Source organism: Gobio gobio, assembly GCF_949357685.1.
Source record: "Gobio gobio genome assembly, chromosome: 19".
Lineage (NCBI taxonomy): Eukaryota > Metazoa > Chordata > Actinopteri > Cypriniformes > Gobionidae > Gobio > Gobio gobio.
Genome location: NC_137112.1, coordinates 41,271,663 through 41,297,169, shown reverse-complemented (window position 1 = coordinate 41,297,169; position 25,507 = coordinate 41,271,663). Strand labels below are relative to the sequence as shown.

At 36.2% G+C, this 25,507-nt stretch overlaps 2 protein-coding genes across 5 annotated transcripts in view; both read left to right on the top strand.

Annotated features, from left to right (window-relative positions):
• Window positions 1-25,507, top strand: part of mapkapk3 (MAPK activated protein kinase 3) — a 206,374-nt gene that overhangs the window by 32,374 nt on the left and 148,493 nt on the right. The window lies entirely within an intron of this gene.
• Window positions 3,223-20,334, top strand: pfkfb4a (6-phosphofructo-2-kinase/fructose-2,6-biphosphatase 4a). 4 transcript variants are annotated; one of them, XM_079845002.1, is made up of 14 exons: window positions 3,223-3,410; window positions 8,252-8,368; window positions 8,478-8,574; window positions 8,667-8,733; window positions 11,074-11,148; window positions 11,236-11,292; window positions 11,375-11,496; window positions 11,573-11,780; window positions 13,055-13,201; window positions 13,964-14,068; window positions 15,840-15,969; window positions 16,100-16,162; window positions 16,254-16,318; window positions 18,909-20,334. In XM_079845002.1, exons 1-14 carry the CDS (start codon window positions 3,362-3,364, stop codon window positions 18,966-18,968), a joined length of 1,362 nt encoding a protein of 453 aa, XP_079701128.1. In that variant the 5' UTR covers window positions 3,223-3,361; the 3' UTR covers window positions 18,969-20,334. The 4 variants fall into 4 exon arrangements, with proteins under 4 accessions (XP_079701128.1, XP_079701127.1, XP_079701126.1 ...); XM_079845001.1 differs by lacking the exon at window positions 18,909-20,334 and adding an exon at window positions 17,776-18,498 and having other exon boundaries at window positions 3,228-3,410; XM_079845000.1 differs by lacking the exons at window positions 3,223-3,410; window positions 18,909-20,334 and adding exons at window positions 7,199-7,453; window positions 17,776-18,498.

Below are 25,507 nucleotides of genomic sequence, written 5' to 3'. Positions count from 1 at the left end.
ATTATGACAGGTGTGAAGTGAATAACACTGATTATCTCTTCATCACGCCGCCTGTTAGTGGGTGGGATATATTTGGCAGCAAGTGAACATTTTGTCCTCAAAGTTGATGTGTTAGAAGCAGGAAATATGGGCAAGTGTAAGGATTTAAGTGAGTTTGACAAGGGCCAAATTGTGATGGCTAGACGGTCAGAGCATCTCCTAAACTGCAGCTCTTGCGGGATGTTCCCGGTCTGCAGTGGTCAGTATCTATCAAAAGTGCTCCAAGGAAGGAACAGTGGTGAACCGGCGACAGGGTCAAGTCTCACTGATGCACGTGGGTAGCGAAGGCTGGCCCGTGTGGTCCGATCAAACAGACGAGCTACTGTAGCTCAGATTGCTCAAAAAGTTAATGCTGGTTCTGATAGAAAGGTGTCAGAATACACAGTTTGTTGCGTATGGAGCTGCATCGCTGCAGACCAGTCAGGGTGCCCATGCTGACCCCTGTCCACCGCCGAAAGTGGCAACAGTGGGAACGTGAGCATCAGAACTGGACCACGGAGCAATGGAAGAAGGTGGCCTGGTCTGATGAATCACATTTTCTTTTACATCACGTGGATGGCCGGGTGTGTGTGCGTTGCTTACCTGAGGAACACATGGCACCAGGACGCACTATGGGAAGAAGGCAAGCCGGCGGAGGCAGTGTGATGCTTTGGGGAATGTTCTGTTGGGAAACCTTGGGTCCTGCCATCCATATGGATGTTACTTTGACTCATACCACCTACCTAAGCATTGTTGCAGACCATGTATTCCCTTTCATGGAAACAGTATTCCCTGGTGGCTGTGGCTCTTTCAGCAGGATAATGTGCTCTGCCACTAAGCAAAAATGGTTCAGGAATGGTTTGAGGAGCACAACAACGAGTTTGAGGCATTGACTTGGCCTCCAAATTCCTCAGATCTCAATCCAATCGAGCATCTGTGGGATGTGCTGAACAAACAAGTCAGATCCATGGAGGCCCCACCTCGCAACTTACAGGACTTAAAGGATCTGCTGCTAACATCTTGGTGCCAGATATCACAGCACACCTTCAGGGGTCTAGTGGAGTCCATGCCGCGACGGGTCAGGGCTGTTTTGGCAGCAAAAGGGGGACCGACCTATACAATATTAGAAAGGTGGTCATAATCGAAGTAAAATGTTCAGTGTCACAAAACTCGGAGCAACTTTAACAAAACTTCATTTGTGTAAATAAAACTTACCAATATAATTAAACTTTTATTACCCCCAAATTCAATCTCTTTGTTTTGCATTAAAACACCAATTCACAATGTGCCATTCAGATCAGTGTGTGAGGTAATCTTTTAATTTCCTGACTGCATCTTATTTCTTATAGGCCTATTAAGGAATTAACTGACTGTATTTGACACAGAACAAAGCAGAGAGGGTGTCTTGCTCAAGAGCATGTCCTGTCAGAGAGCTAGAAATAGGGGTAAGACTTGTGAAGCAGGGTCACTAATCACTATGGCCTTTATAAAGAATGTTCCGGACAGACACGTAAAGGTCAAATTCTGTTGTCACAAGTTGTAGATTTATTTTCAGCCTCCCCTGTCTTGTTTTTCATATGTTATGCAGTTTTTTCCCCTCTGTGACATTGTTAACATATCTTCAGACAGCCCAACTTTTTAACAATTTGTGCTCTTGTCATTGTAGATATAAAAATAGTACACTTTCTGATGGAAAGATCACAAGCTTATTGACGTGTGTGTTTGCGTGCACCAGATCACATTTACATCCTGTTCCTACGGACCCTTCTTAATTTCATGCCCTCATCACAATTTCATGCCCTGCTTTGTTCAAGTCTGAACAGAGCCGTAACTAGCGTCACACTTTTGCATCTTTTTTACAGCTTACCAGAAAGCACTAGATTTAACAAGCAAGAAAAACATTGACTCATACCAAATAGTTCAGCTCAAACTATTTCAACTTTGTTTATTTATTGATATTGGCCATGTAAACAGTTCTTATCAGCAAGCACGGACCCATGTGACCTGTCTCCTGACTTGGCCTGTGTCCACAGCTCTTATGAGTTTTTCCTGTGGCGTTACGGTACATGTTGCGACGTGACTGACATGTTCCAACTGTACAGGCTAAAAATGTTTTTGAATGCAGAATCACTGCAGCGTCCAGCAGGTCAAGATGTTCCTAATATAGCCGAGACGTTTCCTGAGAGACATCGAGTAATTAAAACACCTCTCCTGCGTTAGTGAATTTAGGCCTTATTGAACTAGATTTGAATTGATTCTCCACATTTAAATGGTGTAATTCTATCTATCTATCTATCTATCTATCTATCTATCTATCTATCTATCTATCTATCTATCTATCTATCTATCTATCTATCTATCTATCTATCTATCTATCTATCTATCTATCTATCTATCTATCTATCTATCTATCTATCTATCTATCTATCTATCTATCTATCTATCTATCTATCTATCTATCTATCTATCTAACCAACCAACCATCCATCCATCCATCCATCTATCCAACTGACCAACCAACCAACCATCTATCCATGCATCCATCCATGCATCCATCCATGCATCCATCCATCCATCCATCCATCCATCCATCCATCCATCCATCCATCCATCCATCCATCCATCCATCCATCCATCCATCCATCCATCCATCCATCCATCCATCCATCCATCCATCCATCCATCCATCCATCCATCCATCCATCCATCCATCCATCCATCATCTATCTATCTATCTATCTATCTATCTATCTATCTATCTATCTATCTATCTATCTATCTATCTATCTATCTATCTATCTATCTATCTATCTATCTATCTATCTATCTATATATTTCTATCTATGTATCTATCTATCCATCTATCTATCCATCATCCATCTATCGTTAGCCTACACCCCCAAAAATCACATATTATAGTATCAGAATATATTATTCTTAGTACTTTCATATAACATAATATAGATCCAGTATAATTCATATATAGTAAACTATATTTATTATGTAGTTCAATTAAAAAAAATCATACAAGATTAAATTGTTTTTGGGTGTGTTCAAAATCCCATCCTTTCACTTTAAACATGTAAACAAAAGAACGAAAGCATTCATTTACACATTCCTGTGTAACATAAAACATTGAATAACACTGCGCAACAGTATCAACATAAACTTTCCTCTGATTCTTTCTAATGAAGGTGGGTGTGTCCGCTCGCCTCTGCCTCGCAGCGATTGGCTGCACCACCTGTCAATCAGTGGGCGTGTGTGCTCGTGTTTTCACATACTTCTCCTTTATACCTCAAGGCTCGAGCATCAAAATAAAGCACTAACACTCAAAACGCGGACAATGAGGGGCGCCAGCCGGTCCAAAAACACGCAGATTCTGGATAAGAGGGGTAAGGAACATGAGGTTATGGCTATTCTCTGGCGGAAGCAGCTGGTATTGTGTACGCGACGAGGAAGAAGTAAACAAGACTCTGTCACGTAGGCGCGTGTGCATTGGACTCAACAGTCCACGAGCTGTTTATTTGAGCATTATATATATGGCCTGTTAATGATATACTCACATAACCTATGGCTATACATTGCTGTAAACCATGCATGTGATCTAAAAATAAACTGTCGCTGTGTTCTGTGTACTGCATTGAATGAATGAAGATAAGCACAGTGTTTAGATCATGTGCTGCATGCATTGCAATGCATTGAGGTTTTATGTGCACCTAAGATCGATTTCATTTAGCGTTTTGTGTCATTTCTCAGTTGTGTTTGTGTTATTTCTCTCTTGTTTTTGTGTTGGCCATGCCATTCATGCTGTGCAGGAGTGTGGAGGAGTTGAGGTCAAATCATGGCCATGTTTGTTAGATCACTGACATGGAGGTAAACTGCAGCTTGTCCGGTTGTAAAAATAGAATACTATGACCTAGAGAAAAGACAAAAACCAGCAGGATTCTATAATGAGGTTATCAGCAAATGAGAAATATTACAACGAACACAGCTGCTGTTGCATTTCATCCAGATTTGTTCAGATGACAGGAAAATGGGGAGGTTGGCAAGCAGTAATTATAACAATGTGGGCTGTTAATGAAATGGTTGTAGGGTCGTATCCCTTAAGTTTCCATGAAGTATCGCTGAAGCTATTGTGATGGGAATGACAGTCAGATTCAAAACAAGTACACATAAGAACTAAAGACAGTGGAATTACATCTCAGAGATTTTGAGCTATGACAGTATATGTTGTATACCAGTAGATAAGATTTTTTTTTTTGGGAGATATGATTATAATATGATTTGGGAGAATATGATTTGTTGTTTGTAGACTTTAACATATTCCACACCCACGCTTCATTGTTTAGCCACACCAGATCTAGTTTTCCCTGGGAATCTGAATGCTGATTTATCAGTCTGATTTACTAACTGCAAAATATGATTCATAGTTTGACAATAGACTCTATTGTACAATAAAATCTAGAATTGGGAGTGAATGTATGATTTACAGAGGTTTTGTGGTTTACTAGTTCCTTATTCAGCTTAGTCTCAGTTGAAGGATCTGTTGAAGTCTCCCCCCCCCCCCCAATCCCAAATGGCTGTTACTAATATGCATGTGTTGTTAAGTAGAATATTTAGCAAATATGAAATTGTCCTGATGTGTTTGCTGAAAAAAGCAGTCTAACATCATGTTGCCTCATTGTTTTTCCACCTTAGATGATCTGTAATCCCATTTCTGTGGCAAGACATTGTGCACTGATACAAATACATGCTATGTCTCAGAAATCACTGTTATTATCAAGCTGTGCTCACAGCTCAAGTCAAATCCTCTACCCACAATCCATAGAGTGCGTAGCTATGAACACGTCTCTTTCTTGCCATCTAGTGGATAATTTGTGTGTAGTATAATGTATTTGACTTAACATTCACTTTCAAAATGTAAGAAAAAGAAGGTTCTGGCACCTTTATTAGCCTTAAAATGTATATTGTTGTAAGTGGCTGCAGTTTTTGGAGTGTAGTGATTTGATATTTTAGGTTTAAGCCATGTCTATGATCTTTAACACTGCTAATTTTGAAGGTGAACTTTGACCTAATTTACATTCTTTTGTATTTAATGTAACTGTGTTTATTACAAGCACACTCTTTATACCCTAAAGTCACTGGGACAACAGGTTTTACGAGATGGATCAGTAAAAAAAAGTCAGACTATCCAAGAAACAAGTTGCAACCACCCTGCAAAGGCCACTGAAAATGTCCATGATCAGTGTAAACCAGTACAATTTTAACGTTTTACATGTGCATTTAATTTAATTTAGGAAAGTCTTAAACATATATATTACATTTGTAAATAGTTTCAAAATTAAAAAATTCTAATAAAACAAATGTCCAGTACCACATGGGGGCGCTCAGCAGTTTCATATTCAATATGCAAACCTTTAAGGCCTCAAATTATCAACATAATCAAAACTTGTGCTTTGTTTTACAATCTACTACATGTCTTCTGTTGTGTGATTAATAGTTCATCCTTTTTTAAAGCAAGTAAAAGGCATTTTAGTGTAATCCTAAAAATGTTTAGGTTGTGGTTTACATGTCTTTTTGTTGTGAAATCGTTCATTATTATATAAACATTAAATATGAATAACAATATAAATTATTTTTACAAGATGAACATTCACTGGACTGAAGCTCCTTACGTTAACATCCATACGTAATGTATTTGAAAAATCATCAAATGGACGGTATCAAAGAAGACACAACAGGCTTTTGAAAAAAAAAATTTAATGTTTAAGTTCATCTCTAAATCTTTGGATTGCATTATGTTTTGCCTCCCACAGTTAAAACTACAGAGCTTTGATCGTAAAACGTAGCATTTAAATATCATCTTACTAATATTATTGGGAGATATAGAGCGACAACTTGCATTCAATAAACTGATCCATTTAAAGGGTTAGTTCACCTAAAAAAGAAAATTCTGTCATTAATTTCTCACCCTCATGTCGTTCTAAACCCGTAAGACCTTCGTTCATCTTCGGAACACAAATGAAGATATTTTTGATGTGATGCTAAGCTCTCTGATCCCTCCATAGACAGCTATTTAATTAACACTTAGGAAGTAAAGACATCATTAAAATTGTTCATGTGACTCCATTGGTTTAACCTTAATTTTATGAATATACTTTTTGTGCACAAAAATAACGACTTCATTCAACAATTTCTTCTAGCCTGTGTCAGACTCTTACGCTGTTGACGCAGTGTAAAACAGTACAGCACTTCCTAGTTCTACGGCTGAACGACTCGTACGTCACGTGAACCGTGTCGGCCAATGGTAAGCCAGCGATCTGGAAGCTCTGCACTGTTTACACTGCGTCAACAGCGTAAGAGTCTGACACAGGCTAGAAGAAATTGTTGAATAAAGTCGTTATTTTGTTTGTTTTTTGCACCAAAAAGTATACTCATCGCTTCATAAAATTAAGGTTGAACCACTGTAGTCACATGGACTATTTTAGCTATGTTTTTACTACCTTTCTGGGCCTTGAAAGTGTTAATTTAATTGCTGTCTATGAGAGATGTCTGTCAGAGAGCTCTCGGATTTCATCAAAAATATCTTCATTTGTTCTGAAGATGAACAAAGGTCTTACAGGTTTAAAACCACACAAGGGTTAGTAATTAATGACAGAATTTTCATTTTGGGGTGAACTAACCCTTTAAATGTATATATTTTTCTTCTTAGTATTATTTTTTCTGTCAGGCTTTACAAGGTTAAAAATACCGTTATAATGCAAATATTGCTATTAGAACTGTATCCCAAAAGGCGTTTTTTTTGTCTCACTGGAGACATTTAACTAAAATTGATGATAATTTAAATCAAATTTACAAACAAAGGGTTAACACGCTGCAGCAATGCCTTTAACAGTAACCACAAACGACTGATGATGACTAGTCCGTCCACCACAGCGCAGAGAAACGTAACAGATACCGCGTGACCACGGTGTCTATTCAACAGTGGTCTGGACAGAATTATGACATAAAATAACTTTAATAACAGTTGAGGTGAAAATAGGATATTAATATTTACATTCGTATACAGACTAGTAGCTGTAAACCACCTATTTTAGGAAACATATCCGTCTTACGCTTAATCACTATGCAAAATATACACCTTGCACTACGGTAAAGTGTAGCGGGTGCGTATCTTTTCTTGAAGTTACGGTAGGGCCGTTCTTTCTTTACCCAGTCTCATGACATTCTTCCTCGCTGTCTTTACTGCGCATTGATGGTAATGGACGCTCGTGCGTTGAAAGTGAGACGACGAATATAATGAGTGTAATAGAGAACAACACAGAGCAATGCGGTAATAGTCTAACCCGAGAGCTCACACAGAATCCTTTAAAGAAAATATGGGTGCCATCCTCCAAAAACGGCCTTCCAGATAGACACATTAGTCAAAGAAAGGGTAAGTATGGATGAGAGCCGGACACTGATGCTGCACTCGGATGAGGGTTAAACGGGCTTTCTGATGCAATACTTCTATGGTGATACAATTTAACATTGTCTGAAACAAATCTAGAGGTTTTTTGTTTGATTGCATTTTTTTTTAAATTAAACATTAAATACGCCTTAAGAAGATTACATGTATTGTAATGATTTATTATAAATTGTTACATAATAGGCTACTCTGCTGTTCACTAGTAAATACATTTTCAAATACACTATTAATATATAATAATACAAATAGTAATAATAATAATAAGAAGAAATACAATAATTACAGTGTTATTATGTTTACATGTTCAGCATTCATGAGGGAATTAAAAAATATGTATTAATAAAATCTTTGTATAATACAGGGCTGTTACATAATCAGTAAATTAATTATTGCTTCGTTTTGTTCTTGTTAAAAAAAGTTTCACCTCAAAAACTTCTAATATAATTTTAAAAATAGTATATCATTTAAAATGTACCGACAAAGAACAAATACTTTTCACCCATTTTAGATTGCAAGACTATGTGGACATTGCTATGATATTATGCAATTTGATGTGGAGATATCGAAATGACTTATGCTCTACAAAGACAACTCACAAATTGTATTAAAGCAATAAAAAGGTCACATAATCTGCACATGGATTAAAAAAATTCTGTTCTTTACACCAAATGGTGTGATAACGGACCGTTCAACTGTTGTATATGTGGAGAATATTATTGTCAAACATATCAGTGTTTTATGGGCTGCTTTTTTTTCTTCTTCCAGTATGCATGACCAACTGCCCCACACTTATAGTAACCGTGGGTCTACCAGCCAGAGGAAAGACCTACATCTCCAAGAAACTGACGCGCTACCTCAACTGGATTGATGTTCCGACAAAAGGTGCAAAGCACATGCAGTGTGATTCTCATATCAAATGATGATTGGTGACATTTGTTGAAATACTGCCTTTGCTGATCCTGAAATTAGTCTTGGTTTTTTACTTCCGTAGAGTTTAATGTTGGGCAGTACAGACGTGAATGTGTGAAGATCTACAAATCCTTTGAGTTCTTCAGGCCAGATAATGAAGAGGGGCTTAAAATCAGGAAGTAAGACATATATTTCATGAATGGTGACCATTCAGAAAGTGAAATAATGCTAAGAATATTTAGAAGCTCATCTAATTTCTTGTTTCTTTTAGGCAGTGTGCACTGGCAGCTCTCAATGACGTACGGCAGTTCCTCACAGATGAAGGCGGACAGGTGGCGGTAAGGAAAACATCTTTTGAACATTTTGAATTGGATAGAGAATTTCAAATGGTGCAAGTATGTTATCTAGGCTAAGTTAAGAGTAATCTGGATACATTTGAACACAAATCATTCAGGCCTTCATTCACACTAAAGGCCCATTCACACCAAGAACGATAATGCTAACTATATTGGCGCCGTCCACACCAGCACACAATATCTGCATTTTTTTTGTCTTTTACTTTAAAGCAGCTTGGATTCTTCTGACAGGCTGGTATTAATATCATTCATCAGCTGGAAAAAAATTGTTTTGAAAGTGATTCCGATGATATTGTTTCTTTGTGCCATTATCGTTATAGTTGTGTTATGGATTGTGCTATTTTATATTTAGAACGATTTTTAGAACTATATCTTTATTGTTATCGTCCTTGGTGTGAACAGGCCTTGAGACAGCGGTTTTATCCTGAGAAAACTGAGCTATTTGAAGATGCTTTCCCAAGTTGATGATAACTTTGAAAAGTGAAAACACTGTTTCAAAACAATGACGTATGTTTAGTCATGTACCGGTGTGTGCCCGCAATGGTGTTGTTCACTTTCACAGTGTTGCTAAAGATACATGTTACTTTGTACAATCTCCATATTACATTTCTGCAAAGATGACAGACAATGTACTTGCAGTTGTTATCCTGTGTCAAAACTGTGTCACTCATTCTCTTGAAGCCAATACGTAAGTGACATATACTGCAATTTATCGACTTGCTGCTAGGGAACGGCTCCAGAAGGGAGCAGAATCCCATTGAGCCCCATGTTAAAATGCCCAACTTTACAGCAGAATAAAACATGTTTACAGTCTGGTACAAATTGTGGTTTTGGTCTATACGCCTAATTTTGCCCTTCATGACAACTGTGAGGGGGGTGAATTTTTTTATAATTCATTCGTTTACATTATATAAAGCATTAAAGTTATGCACAATTAAGGGCGTGGCCACTTCGAGTGACAGGTGGATAGCCATTTATCTGATGTCTGTTAGTCATCACGTCATCTCAGCTCCACCCACGTCCCGCCTTTTTGCCCATTTTCTGTTATCCGGGAGTGACGCGCGATGACACGCTGCCAAGATGACAACGGCCAGCTCGTCCATACTTTGCACTTCAAAACTGCTCATCAGAATCCTATGGGTGACGTCAAGGACACTACGTTCAAAACGTGAGGGCCATTGCGTTTTAGACCATGCATGGAACTGCAATTGAGTGCGACTTGAATGCACCAGTGAGTGCTCAGATATTTTGCTAATAAAGTGATCGTGGCAGAAGAATAGCGGGACAACTTTGTCGAGTCTTTGGTATCATCTCAGTAATCTGTAAGATCATTTAAGTATCTTGTGTGGATGAGAAACTTTCGTAAAATTGGTGTAAGCGGAAAGGGTTTTAAAATTAAAACAACACCAATTTGCGCACTATTGTATACCGTTTTATAGTGTAAATAGTGTTTGTACACACACACACCTATGACACACAAAATACATCATGTCACTATCCCTGGATAACTTTCAATTCACTCTACACTAGTTTTGTTCACATGATCTGCGCTGATTGCCATCAAAACACAGACATTTGATGCAGTTTCACTCATGCCAGCGGTTTCGATTTGTGACCGGGAACACACACTTGCAGAACAAACTGCATCCACTGTTTCCTTAACACTGGGTTATTTGGGAAGCTGAACAAGGATATCTTTCCCTCAAAACCAAAAACACATTTCTTTAGTGACATTGTTGGTTTTTGTGGTCTAAAATCAAAATGACAGCGCTGCCGACGGCTTCCAAAACCTGAACGAAGAGAGCTCTTGCTCTCGCTCTGGTTGATGTGCACATGCGCTCATCCAGGAGAAGTGCCCATACAAGAAATTCCACCCTTTATGACGTCATACTGGGCCATTCTCGGAAAAAAAAAAACGTTCCAAAATGTATTAGAATCCTGAAGGAGTGTATTTGGCACAGAAATACTCTGTGAAATGAGTCATACATCCAACTCGTTTTTTATTTATTTTAGCCATGTTTAGCATGAGAATCAAACTCTTTAACAGTGTAAATAAGTCTGAATGCATTAAATAGCATTATACCCCCTCTTTAACCAAAAAAATTAAGTGTTGAATGAGGGTCAATCAGACTCAGATGTTGAATGACAAAATTAGAAAATTCATAAACTATTCATAAACATGAATATGTGCATAGTGTATAGTGTGTCATTTGGGACACAAATATTGTCTTTCTTTAGCTCCAGTTCATCCTCTGACCATGTTGATCTTAATTTCTTTGTTTTTGTTTTATGCATTCACCCTTTTTGCTTTATGATCTTCAGGTTTTTGATGCCACAAACACAACAAGAGAAAGGAGAGAGACAATCATCAGATTTGCAGAGCAGAATGGTTTCAAGGTGCTAGAAATGGGATAATTCATCTACGATGTTCATGTCATGCGTTTTCTTTTTCTCACTTCAGCTGTTTCTTTTCACATCCCTCAGGTTTTCTTTGTAGAATCTGTGTGTGAAGACCCTGATGTTATTGCAGAGAACATTGTGGTAAGTCTCAGAAATGCAGAATGTTTTCAATATCTTTATCTCACCGTTGTTTTTGGGCTAAATTTGTGGTGTTCGTTTTCAGCAAGTGAAGTTGGGCAGTCCAGACTATACGCACTGTAACACAGAAGAGGCCACGGCAGACTTTATGAAGAGGATAAAATGTTATGAAAACTCCTATCAGCCACTGGATGAGGAACTGGACAGGTAAATGCCATTTTGGTGCTGTTGAAATGAATCCTATCTATCTTGAATCCATGAATTTACTGTTTGGTGTATTCAGGGACCTTTCGTTCATAAAGATTATTGATGTGGGAAGGCGGTACCTGGTAAACCGGGTCCTGGACCACATACAGAGCCGAATAGTTTACTACCTCATGAACATCCACATCACACCCCGTTCCATCTACTTGTGCCGACATGGAGAGAGTGATCTGAATGTCAAAGGTCGTATCGGTGGAGATTCAGGCCTTTCGGCAAGGGGAAAGCAGGTAAGCTGTAAAGGCCTTTTTGCACATAGTCATCGTTTTTAGCGTAACTGACAAGCAGAAAAATAGCTTGAGGCTTGACGGTCTCAAAATACCATGTGAAAGTGATGAAATCAGGACAGAAATATGTTACTCAAAAGTGTTTTATTTTAAAGAAGTTAATACTTCGATTCAGCAAGGATACATTAAATTGATCAAGTGACAGGAAAGACATTTATAATGTCTGATAAATGCTGTTCTTTTTATAGTTTTATTCATCAAAGAATAAGAGAAGAATTAAGAAAAATATATCATGTTTCCACAAAAATATTAAGCAGCACAACAGTTTTCTAAATGTTTCTTGTGCAGCAAATCAGCATATTAGAATGATTTCTGAAGGATCACGTTCAGCTTTCCATCAGAGGAATAAATTACATTTTAAAATATATTCAAATAGAAAACTGATATTTAAAATATTAATAATATTTCACAATATTACTGTTTTTACTGCATTCTTGATCAAACGAATGCAGCCTTGGTGAGCATAGGAGACTTCTTTCAAAAACAATTTTACCAAAACTTTTGAACAGTAGTGTAGATATTGATAAGTATTAGACATCAATTTAATTTTCAAAAGCACTGGATCCAGAAACCAACAGTGTGAATTATAAATTGATTGATTGTATTTTTTATTTGTTTAGACAAAACCTACAATACTATTTTCTTTTTAGAGCTGCTTTACAGCTGATTTGAACTGCATCATTGAATTATTATTTTCCTATTTATCCCGTGAACAATCTGCATTGTATAAAGCGCTAAAAAGATAAAGGTGACTTTACTTGACTTGGCAAAACAGTATCGAATTTTAAAATCAGCCATTTATCAGCTATTGGCCATAACATGCAAGTAATTATCAGTCCAACTGAAGTTGTACTGTTAAAACTTAATCAGATGCTAAACAATTCATTCAGTTATTTGAAATCTTGTCAAAGAATGACTGGCTAATACTTTACAATAAGATTCCATTAGTTAATTTAGTTAATGCATTAACATTTGTTACAGTGTTTATTAATCTTTATTTACATTCATTAATATAAATCCAACTGTTCTTTGTTAGTTCAGGTTCAATAACTAATGTAAACAGATACAACTTTTGATTTTAATCAGGTATTAGTAAATGTTGAGATTTTCTCGATTGTTAACAAATGAAGGAGTAAAGGTAGAGTGTTGCCAATGACTGTTTCTGTGCTTCTGGGTTAGTTAGCAATTAAAACCTGTTTTTTCACATTCCCTCTTAGTTTGCTGATGCTTTGGGCCAGTTTATCCAGTCGCAGAATATCTGTGATTTGAAGGTGTGGACGAGTCAGATGAAGAGGACCATACAGACGGCAGAAGCTGTGGGTGTACCGTACGAACAGTGGAAAGCTCTTAATGAGATAGATGCCGTAAGTATCTTGTTGATGAATGTTAACACAATATCCCAAAAATAAGGGGAAATTTTGTTCAAGCCAGAGGACACACCAAGCCGACTATTGGCTGTCGGCAATGTCAGACCATTTTTGAGCGTCGACCTTCTTTGTTTTTTTTCCGGTGTGTTCCGCACCATTGGCTCTAGTCGGACGAAGTCAGGTTTTTTTAGGGGGTCGATTCAACATGTAGAATCGACATCGGTCCGTCAGTGAGAGAGAGAATTCTCTGTTCAGTTTAGTGAATGAGTCGGTGCACGAGAATAATAGCAAAACAGCGAGCAAAGAAGTCAAAACGGTACAGATAGAAGGCTGTTCTAATTTTATGTCATCTTACCGAATGTTCCTGGGCGAATATTTTAGTAATAACATGAGCCCAGCGGAATTAAGAGAGTGATCAGCAAGATTGATATTCAAAACGGTAAGCATGCGCTGCTTTGTTTGGTTTGTGTATCTGCAGCCTGCTGTGTCGATTTCCCTTTTTGAATGATGAATATAGACAAATATATCTGCAGAAATAGACGGATATCTCCTTTACACTCAGGCGCAGAACGCGAGTGCTAGCTGACACTCGGCTGTAGTCCTTTCGGTGTGTTCAAGCGCAGCTATTTTGCCCCAACATGAGGCGAGAACATTCATCAGCGCTAGTTCTTTAATTGACTCTGTTCACTCTCTGTGTGTGTGTGTGTGTGTGTGTGTGTGTGTGTGTGTGTGTGTGTGTGTGTGTGTGTGTGGGTTTAGGGCGTTTGTGAGGAGCTCATGTATGAGGAGATCCAGCTGAAGTTTCCTCTGGAGTTTGCATTACGGGACCAGGACAAATATCGTTATCGCTATCCCAAAGGAGAGGTCAGTTTACATGAAATCAGTTTTCTTTTAATACATTTATTTTAATCAATTTCATTTAAATCACAGGGGGTTGATGGCCATATATATCATAGCGAGATGTATTTTAGCTGTCATATTTTATCATTCAGTGTTTGTATTGCTCTTTTATGTCCCTTTATGTCCCAAAGATCTTTTTCTTACACTTTAGCACATTAAACACTAGGGTTGGGAATCGTTAGAAATTTTCTGGCTCCGGTTCTGCCGGTTCCGCCTAACGATTCTGGTCCCATTAAAATTATTAAACAAATAGTGGTAAAGGAAAAAGGCACAATACGCAACTCAAACAATAATTTATGTGTTTATTCCTTGCTCTAAAATTACAATTTACAGGTTGGCAATGTCAAAATAAAGTCCTGTACTGTACATATATTACAGTATTAATTAAGCCACTCTTGCAACAAAAAAAAGGAATTTATGGAAATTAAAATTAAATATGTTCAAATGAACACCTCTGAAATTGTAGTAAACGGATTTACCGTCTCCGAAGTTCCAAGAGAGGGTGTGGGAGTGGCACATTGTTTAACATCTGAAAAAACATAAATAATATTTCTATATATATATTGATAGTCTATAGTTTATTACTACTGAAATAAAATATTTACCTGTGTATGAATTCCTACCTGGCGATGGGGACGTGCAAGGTGCAGCATTCTTCCTTAAACAGTTGAAAACATTGCATGTTTTGAGGTTGATTCCGCGCTGTAGCAAATGTTTTGTCAAATTGCTAGTGCAGCCTCCTTTTCACATGTGTTACATTTCGCACACACATTGCACCAGAACCGTTTTCGGAACCGAAACTTAGGAATTTTGCGCGGTTCTGGTATTTTTCAAAAATCAGTATCGGTTCTGCATAAGAACCGGTTCTCGGTTCCCAACCCTTTTAAACACTCACCAAATAAATGTTGCTGGCTGCTATAGGCTCTCTATTACTCATGGCCAAATACTTCCAAATGGAGTAAACAAGCCTGTTTTTTAGGTTGTATTGAGGTTGTTCCCAAGGTGCCTAATTGATGTTATTTCATGTGTTTTTTAGCTGTTATTGCTTTGATTGAGCACATCACACACAATTATCCTGAGGCCGCACATACACTTCCATTTGCTCCTTTCATCTGCCAGGTTGTGAGCATTTGTTCTTCAGAGCAAGCAGTTCTCATTTAGATCAATATCTCAAACCTGTTTACTCAGAGAGCATTAAAGCACCACACTGTTCTCACTATATTAGATAAAGACTGGGTGTAAGGTCCTCGTCACATGTTTATGTGTGTATTTATTTCAGTGCTGTAAGGTTAAGGGTGTGTGTAATGGGACTGCACATCATTCAATATCAATTGAGTTTGGCATATTTTAGTTGCATGTCAATTGTTGTTAGATATAGAATAGTTTCTGTGAATGATTTGAATTATAGGGAACTCTCTGAATGTGCATTACTAAAGCATTTATGTTTGATAATAGGTCTCTCTGTTTAATACTATTATGATATTACAGAGCACCTGAAAAAAGTCCCCAGCACGCTCTCTGGGGATATGGTGAATAAGCTAAAGTCACAAAAAGTCGGCGTGTTCCTTTAATACAATTTATATAGTATATAGCATGTCACACCGCAAGACTCTTCTGTCAAAAGCTTGAGATTTCACCTCAAATCCCAATTATATCCAGCCATATGTGTTACATGTGTGTGATCATTACATCGTGAGTGGAACCTGGTTTCTAATCCAGCTCTCTTCCCCCAAAGTCCTATGAAGACTTGGTCCAGCGTCTGGAACCTGTGATCATGGAGTTAGAGCGGCAGGAAAACGTCCTGGTCGTCTGTCATCAAGCCGTCATGAGATGCCTGCTGGCTTACTTTCTGGACAAGACTGCAGGTGATGACCACTACGACACCACTCATGAAGAGACACTTAATCACAGTTCACTTGCACAGAGTTGCACTGATGTGATGAGTAAAAGTAATCTAAAATCTACTTGTTTGCTGTGTTTTTCCATCTCCTGCAGAGGAACTGCCTTATCTGAAATGCCCTCTACACACAGTACTGAAGTTAACACCAGTGGCCTATGGTAAGACAGGAAACCTTTCTCAACCATCCTGGACATTATACTTTAAATAATGCTTTTCAAGTCCTGATTGTGAATCATCCTGTGTCTTCAGGTTGTAAGGTGGAGTCAGTCTGTTTGAAAGTAGAAGCTGTGAATACACACAGAGACAGACCGACGGTAAGACTCATAAATGCAGTCACTTAGGTTTTTAAAAAGCCTCCCCATCTGTTATGGCTTAAGGGAAAGTGTGCAGTCAGTCTGTAGTCATGCTTGAGAGCTCTTGTGTATAATAAAGTGATTAAGCTTTGTGGTCTCCTGAGCCTCAGCCGTTGCATGATAGATGTGGTCTCGAGCTCATTGATTCATTTACCAAGGGTGAAACACATTATTAGATTGCACTGTAGCAGTTTGTTAGCCACGGAATAAAATATAAAAAGGTCATTCAGATCTCACAATTCTAAGAAAAAAAGTTAGAATTGCAAGATATAAACTTTTTTTCCCCTCATAGTTGCGAGTTTATATCCCGCATTTCTGACTTCTTTTCTCAGAATTGTGAGATATAAACTCGCAATTGTGACAAAAAAGGATTTTTTTATTGTGAGTTTGAATCGGAATTGAGTTCATATCTTGCATTTCTGACTTTTTATCTCGCCGTTCTCACTTTTTTTTTGCAACTATTTCATCATTCTGACTTTTTTTCTCATAGTTGCCTGTTTATATCCTGCAATTGTGACTTTTTTCCTCATAATTTGCTAGTTTATATCCTGCAATTTTGACCTTTTCCCGAATAATTTGCTAGTTTATATCCTGCAATTCTGACTTTTTTACTCAGAATTTGGTAGTTTATTTCCCAAAATTATGACTTTTCTCAGAATTTGCTAGTTTATATCCTGCAATTCTGACTTTTTTCCTCATAATTTGCTCGCTTATATCCTGCAATTCTGACTTTTTTCCTCATAATTTGCTATTTATATCCTGCAAATATGACTTTTTTCCTCAGAATTTGCTATTTATATCCTGCAATTATGACTTTTTTCCTCAGAATTTGCTAGTTTATATCCCACAATTATGACTTTTTTCCTCAGAATTTGCTAGTTTATATCCCACAATTATGACTTTTCTCAGAATTTGCTAGTTTATATCACGCAATTCGGACTTTTTTTTCTCGTAGTTGTAAGTTTATATCTTGCAATTATTACTTTTTTTTCTTCGCAATTGTGAGTTTATATCTTGCAATTATTACTTTTTTCCTCAGAATTTGCTAGTTTATATCCCACGATTCTGACTTTTTTTCTTTGCAATTGTGAGTTTATATCTTGCAATTCGGACTTCATAACTCACAGTTTTCACATTTTTCACAATTATCTCACAATTCTGAATTTTTACTCAGAACTTTAAGATATAAACTCGCTATTGCGAGGAAAAAAGTCTAAATCGTAATTGTTACCTATCTTATTTTGTGGCTGAGACAAGCTTCCATACTTTATACTGCTGTTTTTAAATGATAAAAAAATGTACTTCTAAGCAAAAGCTCCTTGTTTTCCTCTTGATATTTGTGTGGTTCTGTTACATCGTCGCCGCCCCCTCACCTCATCTATTAACGTGACGTCATTCCCTGTGTTTGCTTCAAACAGAACGTAGATGTGTCACGGCAGGCGGAAGAGGCTTTGTTAACAGTGCCAGATCATCAATGACAGTTCCTTGTTCCTCACACACCATTGTCCCTCCCCCATTCCCTTTTTTTTTTTTTTTTAGGATTGTAAACATTCTAAAATGCATCTACTGCATTTCCTAAAATCAGAGGCCATTTTGACAGCTCAGTAAATGGCTTTTGAGTTACAACTGAGAGATAATTATGCACAGAATTAACCTTTTTTAAATGAATTAATTCAGTTTGTGTTCCTTTGTTCCTTGACGTGTTAATACTAAGCTGCACTTTATCATAAATGCACACTGAAGTTTTTCAGTTGTTGCTGCACATGAATGTAACTGCTGCTATGAAAGAACAGCATTCACTCCAGTAGCATGTGAAATCTATTTATTGTGCACCTGTAAATTGCATTTGTAAATTAGGTTGGGTTTTAGCAGGTTAATTTTACATTGTCTTATCAGTAATTATTCATCACTTGATAATTCTCAATGTGTATTGTGTATATAAGTTTTGTTGCTAGCTGAGCCTTTTTGTGCTCTTGGAAGAAAGACATTTTAGATTTTACGAACTAGTCTTTTTTTTTCAATTATTTGAAACACTAAGGAATGTTATGATGTGAAACTGTTCTCTTCTGGCAACTGAGGTAGAGGAAAAATCTCTACTGTAATGTCTATTTGCGATGCTAATAAAATGTATTTAAATAGTGAAATCCTGTCTCTCTTTACATTCACTCACAATTCTGGCTGTCGTTAAAGAACAAAGACAGAACAGATTCTGACACAACTGCACAACACTGCAAAATTTCTTCCAAATAAACCACCATAAAATGATAACATGAACATGGCAGATACCATATTACTGTGGTAAAGGGCAGCAATGTGGTTTATGTCAGTGGACTTTGGATCTATTGAGCTGATAATTTCAAATGTTTAATATGGTTTTATATCACCTCACCTTTTGTCCCATGACATATGTCCCATTTATATATATATATATATATTAGCTTTATTTTTTAAGTTTACCAGTACCAGTCTTACGACACATGTTTCAAGATAACCGGTAGATTTTGAAAAACCAACCATATAATAGTCTGTCATTTTCTGTTCTTTTTCTTAGAATGTTAATGTGCACCGTACTGCCGAGGACGCCCTACAGACCGTCCCGCCTCACCTCTGACCTACAACCACGCCTTCTCACCGTTCACTACACCCGTGTCCCTGATCCAACCCTGGGATTAGCATTAAAAGGTCAACCCTGCCTTCAGATTGGCTCCTGGTCAAGTTCTGGTCTGTCTTGTAAACCCGGAATCAGTTGATGTGTGAGATATCTACTGGTTGTATATAGTATGTGGTGTCTCACTCTATGTTTTGAAACAGCCATTATCAGTTTACATGGCATGAGATACACGGAGCCTGGGAGATTTTGTTTGCACTTATGGGGTTTGGGAAATATGTGTTCCTGATGGATGTTACATTAAATACTATGCTGAACAGAACGTAGACGTGTCACGGCACATCTACATATATCTACAGAAATGTCAATTATACCTATGGGTTCTGCAGGTATGTTATTTTGCTGCTCCTCCAATATTTGTGCTGTCATTTTGTCAAATCTAAGATGTAATCTCTCTGTTATTTTGAGGGATGGATGACAAAATTTTTCTTTGTGTGTGTGTGTACATACAAATCAGAGAAAAACACTCATTGTGTCAAAGAATTCTATTTACTTCAACTCCCTCTAATGATAGAGCATCTTTATTTATCTTATTTTTTTATATGCTTTAAGAGTTTAAGACATAAATATCGACCCTTTTCTCCTGACATTTAAATCAAACACTTATTGATTCAAGTGCTAGTTATTTTAAATCAGCTGACAGTTCAGGCAGATATTTTTACATACTGTCAATTTTATTCAGAGTCATTAGCAGAATATCCTGACTTTCCAACAGTGATTTTAACTGCATGTTTCTGAGAAATTGAAGTGCTTGTGAGAAGAAAAACATATGCTGTTTGTTACATTAACAAATTCGGGAACAAGATAGAAATCTCAGTATTTGTATTTATAATTTTAAACATGTTCCGCAACAATTCATTAATATAAATATCCATATTTCCAAGGATTAAAATATAGTACAAAACGATAGTCTGTCCGGTTATCTGTAATTCATTCCCCCTAGTAAACCTTGTTTAGATCCACTGAATTGTTGCCTCAAACCATATCCAAAGAGTGCTGTGGTAATTACTGTACATTTGAACAGGTCTAGACTATATTTCTGGAGTATTATGATTTAGTGCCAGTATCACACTAAATGGCCTAAAGATGTGTTTTGATATAATAATGAATCAATAGTAAATATCACAGATTTTAATTCATATTGCTACACCATGTAGACAAATATTGTATAGCTACAGCAGCATCATGGGTAAATAATCTATTTTATGTCAAATTACATAGATTTTTGTTTTTGGAACCATTGAAAATTCAATCTGTGTTTGTGTGTTTGAATTGTATCTCCTTGAATAAACGTTTTGTGGTGATTTCATATGTTGTCATTTTTTTATGGCACTGATAAGAGTAAAAGCCTTAAAAGCAATAAGCCACTTAGGCCATGTGTTTGGTCTCAAATATTCCATCTCAAAGGATAATAGCCCCTTTTTAGTCACATTAATTTAACGATAACCAAAAACAGAGGCTGAATCCGAAATCGCCCCTAAACCCTCACTATTCCCTACTTTAGTCCACTTAATACAGTTCACTTGAACTCGTTATTGCGGTACACTGTGGGATTATAGAATGAGTGCACTAAATAACGTCCACTGTGGTTTCGGACACCACTACAAATGGCTGTCCCCTCAAATAGTGAGAGTGAATTTCGGATTCAGCCAATATCTTGTACGCCACTTGACTTAAAATATAGAAAACATGGAATGGAGAGGAGTAATTGTAGCGCTTTGGGTGGCGGAGGGGAATCTCTTTCGCTCCGCTTTTATTTGGTACTCCAGGCCGGGTTTTCATCTGCGCGTTGATAGGTGACAGGCTTGATGCTTTTGGCTTCTTTGGAAGGAGCTATATTAGTTGACGAAAACAAGAAACATACGCCCAAACTAAGTGGCCCATTTAGTCTGAAACGTAAGTTACTCAATATGAATTTGTTTCAAGAACTTGTAAGAAATCAACATCACATTCGCAATAGAGCTGTAGAAATGAATATTCACTTGTGTGATATTGCTTAATTTTTTCCATGTAACTTAGCGATGGTGCTATTTATATACAAACGATACGTTTCCCACTTTTTATCCGTATACCTAATTATTCTTATCTTATATACGGAAAAATCCCTACATTACGTAAGCTACTTCACATAGGCCTACTGACAAAGACAGCAAAACACCAGGGCACCTGAAAGACAGATATATAGTACTTATAGCATTATTGCTACTAGATGGCGCTATTACCTCAGCATTTTGAGATCAGTTGCTTGTGTGTGTGCGTGTGTATGTGTGTTTGTGTACATGTTTGTATGTCCTCATGGGGACTTATGTCACCGTGGGAACCTAAATTGAGGTCCCCATGAGGAAACAAGCTTATAAATATTACAAAATGTAGGTTTTTTTTTTAAAAAATAAAACTGCAGAACGTTTTCTGTAATTGATAGGTTTAGTGTAACTAAGGGGATAATACCTCAAGAAAAACATTTGCACATTACGTGACTAAACCAGCAAACCAGTTATCTGCTTTGAGTGCCTTTACACCCAAGATAAATACAGTATATGGGTGTTTTTTGGGGGGCTGTGTTGTTGACTGTTAGCAGAACAAAACAAGTCATTTTCAGTATGAAGTGCCAAATACTTTTGGCTCTGTGTTGAGTGGAAATATCTCTCCTCTCTCACACAGTGATATCATTCCTCAGTGACTCAGTTGTTGGTTATGATGAACTTACTGTAAGTTGTAGTATGACAGCATGTTGACTTACTAAGACTGACGTCATAAGAGATGTTTCTGCAGGGACTCATTCTGTGTTTTGGGTGTTTGAGGTTTAGTAAGGAAGTGCTAGGAAATGTTTAGAGAAGAACTGTATACATAAATAAATAAATTAATGTATAAATATATCAAATTAATATGTTTATTAAAATAAAAAATATTAAATTAAAATAATGTAAATAATTAAATATTAAAATAAACAAATGAATAATATACAGTACAGTAATATAGTAAGTAAAACCCTTAATGAAACATAATATAATGTAGAAACATAATATTTTTTACACATATTAATAATATATATATTTTTCACATTATAAAATTTGGTCTTAATACATATGTATATAATTGGGGGTCTGTTGCATCTAAAAGATTAACAATGGATTATATAGATATTAATTATTTAACATAATTACGGTACAAACACAATAACGCAAAACATTAATTAATCTTTTTAACATATACCACTTGTTAATATAACCTAATCTTTAATGTGCAAGGTGTAGCAACTCATAATGTAGTAGCTGCACATAATGTAATAAGTATGACATTATTATTGTAATACAATGTTCATAATGTTATAATTTCTCAAAACATAATTAAATCTTGAGCTCATAATGTAATAAAAGAATGTACATTATGAGATTTATTAGATTATAAACTAACCAAAAACATGTCATATTTCCATTATTGTAATAGCTTTTAAAGCATAAAACATATTAGTATTCCCTTACAGTACATTTAAAAAAAAAAAAATCTAAATCCAGTTTTAACCTGCCTACAGAATCCACCAGATTACTGATACTAGAACTACTAAAGTTATTTATATTTCATTTTTCTTTTTTTACATCACAAAACCCAACAGTTTTAGCAGGGGTGTGTTGTACTGTATTTTTTAGTTCTCTCTCTCTCTCTCTCTCTCTCTCTCTCTCTCTCTCTCTCTCTCTCTCTCTCTCTCTCTCTCTCTCTCTCTCTCTCTCTCTCTCTCTCACACACACACACACACACACACACACACAAAACTTCTGCGTTTTTCCGTATATTGTTTTAAGCCAAGTGTCCATAAACCATTTTTTCATTGAAATACCAATGTCATTATACACATTTGTGTCCTAATAAACCACATATATCTGTACACACACACACTGTTTTTTTTGGGGGGGGGTTTACGTTTTAACACAGTGTTGGTATTTAACACTGTTTGTCATTTAACAGTAAGTATACCAAATATTAGTAGTAGTAGTAATAATAATATTAGCATTATCGTTAATCCAGTGGATTTTGACTTAGATTTAGATTTTTTTAAATGTACTCTAAAGGAATATCAATGCTTTATGTTTAATAAACATATAATAATAATAGTAATAACTGCATGAATATTTAAATGCTGAATTTCACAGGTAGTTTAAGACTGGCTTTAGATTTTTAGGGAATACACATTTTTTATGTTTTAAAAGCTATTACAATAATGAAAAATGACATGTTTTGGTGAGTTGATAATGTAATAATGTTCTCATAATGTAAAAATTGTTATTACATTATGAACTACAATAATAATGTAATACTTATTACATTATGTGTAGTTTTTACATTATGTGCAGTTATTACATTTTGAGTTGCTACACAAGGTTAACGTGCGTTAACAAAGTAAAATATTTTTTACTTTGTTACTATACACCTTTGCTATTATGGGACACATATTTCAAAGCAAAATGAGCCTTTTTGCCTAATTGTTGTGATATATTCCTGTGTTGATGGTGGAACGCTTTGTTTGTAAAGGAAGGAGATGGGCGTTCTTCCTGAATTCAATAACCATCTCCACAATTGTTTGTGTGTTTAGCTCGAAGTCTTCAACTGCACAACATGACAGCAGACGGCTCACTTCCTCTCGATGTAGACTGTTAACAGAGCATGAGAGAGAACACACTGTTTCCTATTGGTTTGGAAAGCATGGGTCCAATAACAGACAGGATGAGGGACCTAAAGCTGATATAGGAAATCAGAACTAAAAGCAACAAATACACTACCGTTCAAAAGCTTAGTGTCAGTATAATTTGTAAAAGCTTTTAAAGGGGTGATGAATTGAGAAATCAACTTTCCCTTGAGCCTTTGATATATAAAAGTTCATCGGGATACAGGGCCGGCCCTGACCAATTTGCTGCCCTAGGCAAGATTTTACTTGGTGCCCCTTGTATCAAGGTTTAGCACCACATGTTTTCATTTTAAGTTGCGGAAACACTGGTACGGTTTTATTTTTTTAATGCATTGATGTTTTTTAATTTTTATTGTTGTTGTTTTATATGATGTCCAGTCCATTCTACCCCGTCATTATGTTCATGATATTATTATTATTTAATTTCTTTAAAAGGCTGATGATAGTTAAACTATACAAAAATAGCACCTACGCCACATTACAGCCTAAACACAAATAACAAGTAATTGCATCTAGCATTCATGCACAGACTATTGAGAACTAGCAAAAGTGTTTGTTTTCCAGTAGATGGCAGCAAACTTCCACTTATATGCACATTCATGTTTTCACCATGAATTAAACTGAGAAATTTAGATATTTAATGTGAAATTTACATAAAATGTTGCTATTTTAAATACACCTGTATATAAATATCATTACTAATTTCGGCAAATACATTTTAAAATGTCCATATGTCCCCTTAAAACTGCAGAACTGTAGAGTATAAAAATTAAAGAAACAAAAATTATATTATATTCATAGTACATATCCACCTGTAAATTCTGTTTATAGTAATAACCATCTGTATATTATTCACTGTACATATTCACCTGTAAATTCTGTTTATAGTAATAACCATCTTTCTATTTATAGATACATTTATATATATTCAGTACATATCCATGTCCTGCACTTATGCAAACGTTGTATATCCTGCACTTGCTGCTATTGCACTTCTGGTTAGACCTAAACTGCATTTCGTTGCCTTGTACTTGTACTTGTGTAAGGACAATAAAGTTGAATCTAATCTAATCTAATCTAAAAACATTAGGTTATTAAAAAAGTGATATTACATGCGTTTAAAAAAAACAGATATGATTGTTTTTTTGACAAAATACACTATCTGTGGCCACTGGAGAACCCAGAACAGCTGCTTGCATATAGTTTAAGGTAAAACTGGAATTAATTAGCGTACATTCGTATTTCACTTCTATGCAGTTAAATAAACTCATTCATTACATCACTTTACCTCTGTCTTAACACTGCAAAAAATGCTCTTCTTATTTACTAATTTTTTCTTGTGTCCAGTCCAAACATCAAAAAATTCTTAAATCAAGATGTATTTACTAGTAAAATGATATTAGATCATTTTTTTTCTTGTTTTCTGGGGGAAAAAATCTAAATTAAGTGAGTTTTAGCTTAAAACTAGCACAATTATCTGCCAAATGGGGTGAGAAAAATGATCTTATTTCTGTTTGGGACAGAAACAATTAACAAGATTTCAATCAGAAACAAGATTATTTTTCTCACCCCATTGGCAGATAATTTAGCTTGTTTTAAGCATATATTCACTTAAGAAAAAATATAATTTTACTTATCTAGTAAATGCATCTTGTTTTAAGAATTTTTAGATATTTAGACTAGAAAGACAAAAATACTAAATAAGAAGAGCATTTCTGCAGTGTTTCCCTTATCTTGCCTGCATCAGAGGGCTTCTGTTTTTTATGACACTACAATTCGGCCATCCGTCATAAATTATCAG

Coding starts and splice junctions, on each gene's coding strand:
- pfkfb4a (XM_079844999.1), top strand. CDS start 7,318: ATGAGTGTAATAGAGAACAACACAGAGCAATGCGGTAATAGTCTAACC. Junction 11,293..11,374: donor TTATTGCAGAGAACATTGTG/GTAAGTCTCAGA, acceptor GTTCGTTTTCAG/CAAGTGAAGTTGGGCAGTCC. Junction 15,970..16,099: donor CTTTCTGGACAAGACTGCAG/GTGATGACCACT, acceptor CATCTCCTGCAG/AGGAACTGCCTTATCTGAAA.